General features: G+C 34.2%; 1 protein-coding gene across 1 annotated transcript; it reads left to right on the top strand.

The window, feature by feature from the left end:
• The first annotated feature begins 3,250 nt into the window (after positions 1–3,250).
• LOC134688069 (uncharacterized) lies at positions 3,251–4,214 on the top strand. The gene is made up of 2 exons (XM_063548537.1): positions 3,251–3,590; positions 3,835–4,214. Exons 1-2 carry the CDS (start codon positions 3,251–3,253, stop codon positions 4,212–4,214), a joined length of 720 nt encoding a protein of 239 aa, XP_063404607.1.
• The last annotated feature ends 1,350 nt before the right edge of the window (positions 4,215–5,564 follow it).

The raw sequence follows: 5,564 nt of genomic DNA on the forward strand, positions 1-5,564 counted from the left end.
CCTTTTATAGCTGACTGCGGTATGGCCATTTGGGTTTTGCTGTAATTATGTTATTATAATTTGACACCAGGCACTCTGCGAGAGTAGCACATTTTCTTCGAATGTCATGCGAAATATTCATAGATACTGAAGAAAATGTTTCAAAAGACTTTTTCAAGAGACAAGTAACAAAACTTATCAAACAGGTTGACAACATTTCTTCTGATATTTCCAATGATATGCATTTGTACTTGGTTATTTGCACGATAATAATCCCTAGATATATAAACATTTTCCATTTTTTGTCATAAAATTGAGGCTGCTTCATAAATACTTGCATACCGATTTGTTCGTTGGTTTTGGTGGAGCTACATGTACTTAAGTCGGCTTTTATCTCAACCATTTTAAATTATGCTTTGATGTTATTGCTGTCTAACAACTTCTCCAATGGAAATATCGCTAGCAAAAACAATGCTAGATTTATATTGTCCTTGTTGAGCAAAAAAGGCAATGGCATCCCTGTAGTACCTCTCAAGTTTAGCCTTATGTTTAGAGGAATTATAGTATGTCTTACTTATTTTATCAGGTAAAAATGACTGAAACCTTGTCAAAAGTTATGATAAAACAAGAGACTTTTTGTCAAGAATAAGATCTCTGTTTATAATTTAAACTATGCTAAATGCCATATCGTACGCAGATTGATCAGTGGATTTTGGTCTACATGCCAAGTTTGTGGTCAGACATGCTGGGTGATACACTGCATTATTGAGCAAATTATCTTGCTAAATTCGATTAATCATTTCACCGTTGCATGCTCTAAAAGCAGCATCTATAAGATTGACTAACCTTTCAGCAGATGAAATTGTATGTAATGTTTTCACCCTTTTTTGAGATTTTTTTTTGCAAATAATACACTTTTATGTATTGTGATCATTTTTTTTTCAGGCACCAAACAATTCATTATAGATAAATCGGAACCTATATCTGGTGATTCCTTTTCAGCTGATACTGATTTTAAATTCTGCTTACTTGTGTAGCTTTTATAACATAACCTATGATACCTAAACACGGATAATTTACATTCTGTTTCATTGCAGAATTCGTTCAAATAACTGAACAAATCATCACGTCTCTTTGCTGCAGCAGTAATCAGACTTTTTCTTCCAGATTCTGTTGATGTTATAAATATTTCATCAACAACAGAATCGCAGATAATGCATTTGTCAACACAAACTTCCACTTTCCTTTTTTGGGGGCATCTAGCGGGACCAGTTTTAACGAGATTGTTAAATTGTCCATGTGATTGAATAAAAAACCAAATCAAACACACCTGAAAACCAAACGAACCCTAAAATCAAATTTACTTTCCCAGTTTAATTCAACAAAAACGAGTATACAACAATACCAAACAACATAAATTAATCACAAGGCTTTGGAAATTATAAAATGAACAAGAAATATGCTTAAAAATGACTACAAATGACCTTCGCTAAATCGATGAATGTGTGACTATAACTAGAAACCACAACAATGTCGGTAAATCTGTGACAAATATTCGGACCTGAAATCTGGATAAAAAGCAGATATTTAGTCAAATATTTATATTATTAGGAATTTACTTCAAAAAGTAAATCGGGTCGATTAAAGTATTATACGGCGGCTTCACTGTTGTGCCTTTAAAATACACATATACTGCACGTGCAAATAATGCTAGATGAAAAACGATGATTTTTACAGCGTTATTTTCAACCATTTTCAGATGCATTAAGCATTAAATTTAGGACTATTTGGAAATGCCCTTACATTGTATGAAGTTCAAGAATCACTATATTTACCAATTTCATTCAAAAATTATTTTTTAGAACGGGTTTGTTGTGAAATTTGACTACCGAAACGGCAGTGGGGTATTCGATGCAAGTTGGGTAACGTCAGTAAAGGCTATTTTTAACGTCATTTGTACCACATTTGATATTGACGACAAATATTTTTCTAAAGCTGAATAATCGATAAACATTTTAAGACCTTAAAATTCCATGAGGTATTTAGGTAATTTAAAATCGTTAACTAAGCGACTTTTTCAACATTCGCCGCTCCACTAATATGTGTAATGAGCGGAAGTACACAAGCCATAATTTCCCACCCGGGCATCTCGTGCACAAATCCCATAATAGTGCCTCTCGTGCAAGTAACTTCCCGGTATCGGTTGTTTACTTTTCCATTTTGACGTCAGATATTTTTTATGACGACGTCAAAATTTACGGGAACTTTTGTGGGGAAAGTTAAGTACTTGCTAACAAATGCAATTGACAATTATGAATCATTTTATAGTACAACAAACATGCAGTAATAATGATCATAAAACTCCTCAAAATTTTCAATGTTTCAAAATGCCTCTTTAGGAAATGTTACCATACATATATATGGAGGTAGTGATGCTGTTGTTGGCCAATTATAGTATATTTGATTCATAATTTAACTTCTTTATAAAGTTTTTAACTGTTTTAGTTATTGCATTTGTTTATTTGCCTTACATAAAACTATTGTCAGAAGTATATGATAAAGCGATTAATACATGGCCTTTTCCATATAAGCCTGGGTATCATCCCTCAACCTATATCAGCCCTTCGACTTCGTCTCGGGCTGATTTGGGGGTCTCGGGATGAGACCCAGGCTAATATGGAAAAGGCCGTGTATTAATCTCTATTTATCCAACTGGATTATAGTTATATTTTTTGTGAATATAGAGTGGAGTTATATATTGTGTATTTTTGCAATTTTTGTATATATTTTTGTGGTAACTTTCAATAGTTTTGAAAGTTCATAATGGCAAGTAATCCTACTTGTAAGTTTTACAAAAGCAAGTGACCGATTTACAGAATAGAATTAAAGAACTATATTGGAAACCTAGTGTTGAAAATGAATTGAAAAGGGCACCCTCGAACCGAAAAAATGTTGTATATGTGCAGAAAGATAGAAAGGTTCCGAAGCTTTCTGGGTATAATTTTCCAGTTGAAGATTGGATTGAAGATGTAAATACTGTGTTGCATGCACGTAAGATGTCCCGTCAAGAACGAGCGGATTTTATATATTTACAACTTGAAGGTTCTGCTAAAGATGAAGTGAAATACCGTTCGCATCTAGTTCGACAAAGTCCAGATCAAATTTTAGAAAGATGCCTTGGTGTAAAGGATAACATTACTAAACTACAGAAGAATTTTTTGGACCGTGTGCAAAGCCAAATGAATCACTCAGGGAATATTCGTATGTGTTAATGGATTTAATTAGTAAAATTACAAATAAAGATTCTACTTGGATGCCTAATAAAGAGAAAACATTGTGCGACCAATTTTCACAAAATGTACAAGACAGTTACTTAAGAAAACATCTGAAACAAATAGTTCGTGCACAATCTCATATACCCTTTTTGGATTTACGTGAAGAAGCTATTATGTGGTCCGAGGAGGAAGAATATAAAGATAAAAGATACAACACCAAGATGAAAAGTGAAACAACCGATACTGTACCTGAAGAACCTACAGCTGATGTTTGCGCTAGTAAGGATAAAACTGACACTAGTAGTGAACAATCCGATAAATTCAATCAGTTATTGGGTATTGTATAGAAACAAAGTGAACATATTGAAACATTAACAAAGATCGTTAATACAAAGCAACAGTCAACTAATTATAACAGTAGATACAATAGGTTTGAGCCACAACGACGTACTTTGGATGCAATGAGCCAGGGCACAAGATTGCAGACTGTCCAGTTGTGAATTCCAAGAAGTCGGGAAACGGGTAGTGTCTACTGTGAGGAGTCCCATTGTAGATGATAACCATATGGACTCAATTTAAGCTGATCGTTTAGTGGGTAAATGGCCAACCGTTAGTGCTTACGTTGCAGGATTTAAAGTTAACTGTCTAGTAGATACTGGGTCAACTGTTACAACAGTTACAGAGTCGTTTTATAACCGTTTTCTAAGGAGGTGTACTGATCTACAAACTGATATTACGTTTAATCTGAAAGGTGCAAATGGATCTTGTATACCGTATATAGGATATGTTGAAGTAGATATTGACATTATGGGCCAACGTTTGCCAAACAGAGGTGTTCTGATTGTGAAGGATCCTATTGACAGTTATACCCGTATGAGAAAAGAAAATGTCCCTGGACTTTTGGGAATGAACGTTATTAGCTTATGTAAAAAACTTTTGCAAGAAGATTGTGGCAACTAGTATTCAGAAGAAGTTACCGAAATAGCCGAAAATTTTAAACTAAGAGAACTTTTTAAAGCTTGTGACAAAAGTGAACATTGTAATATTATTGGATTTAATAAACTTTGTTCTAATTCACCAGTTCGTATTCCTGCAAATCTGTGATTATTTTAAATGGAACTGGGCCGAATGTACCGAGATTGTATGATGCTGTTGTTGAACTTTACACACTAGTGGACACTTGCCGTCTACTTTTATTGTTGTACATACGTTTGTTACTGTTAACAATGAACGATTAACTTTTAGAGTTGCTAATATTGGAGATGATGATATATGGCTTGCTCCAAGAGTTGGTATTTTATTGAAAGGTGATGTGGAAAAATCATGATAAAGGACATGTTGAATTTATACGAACTGGGCATACACAGGAAATTTATATTCATGATATTGCTTATTGTGCAGAAACTGATGTGAATTTGTCAAAGATAGAAGATTTTGAAATGCCTGTAGATATTAGCCACTTGTCAACAACGAGCAAGCAAGGAGATCAAATAAAAACATTGTTTATAACTATAGTGACATTTATTCGAAAAGAGATACTGATGTTGGATATACAAAGACAGTAAAACATAAAATTCGAACAGTAGATGATGTATCGATTGTTCAACCGTATGAACGAATTCCGCCGAACCAGTATGAAGAGGTAAAGCAGCACAGAAGCTAGTGGAAAACAAGATTAATCGTGAAAGCACAAGTCCTTACGCTTCACCTATTGTTCTAGTGAGAAAGAAAGACAATTCTCTGCGCATGTGCGTGGACTTACAAAGATGCTTACCCATTACCTCGTGTTGAGGAATCGTTTGATGCTTTGAGTGGATCTAAGTTGTTTTCAACAATGGATTTAACTAGTGGTTACAATGTCGTGGTGATGCATGAAGATGATATAGAGAAAACTGCTTTTACAACACCGTTTGGACTTTACGAATATCTACGAATGCTGTTCGGATTATGCAATGCACCTGCAACATTTCAACGTTTGATGCAACAATGTTTTCGAGATGAGATTTTTAACATTTTGTTAGTCTTTCTAGATGATATTATTGTGTATTGTGTATTCTGCAAATATTGAAGAACATTTGAAGCGTTTAGAAGTTGTTTTCAAGAGATTACGAGAACATGGTTTAGAACTGAAGCCTTCAAAATGTCATTTTTTTTAAACGAGAAGTTCGCTATTTGGGTCATGTCGTTCAGAGAAAGGAATTCATACAGATCCAGATTAAATCAGTGCAGTTCAATATTTTGAAATACCTACAACCGTTAAGAAGTTAAAGTCTTTCGTGGGTTTAGCAGGATATTACCGTCGATTTACAC

This window comes from Mytilus trossulus, chromosome 10 (assembly GCF_036588685.1).
Source record: "Mytilus trossulus isolate FHL-02 chromosome 10, PNRI_Mtr1.1.1.hap1, whole genome shotgun sequence".
Taxonomy (NCBI): Eukaryota; Metazoa; Mollusca; class Bivalvia; order Mytilida; family Mytilidae; genus Mytilus; species Mytilus trossulus.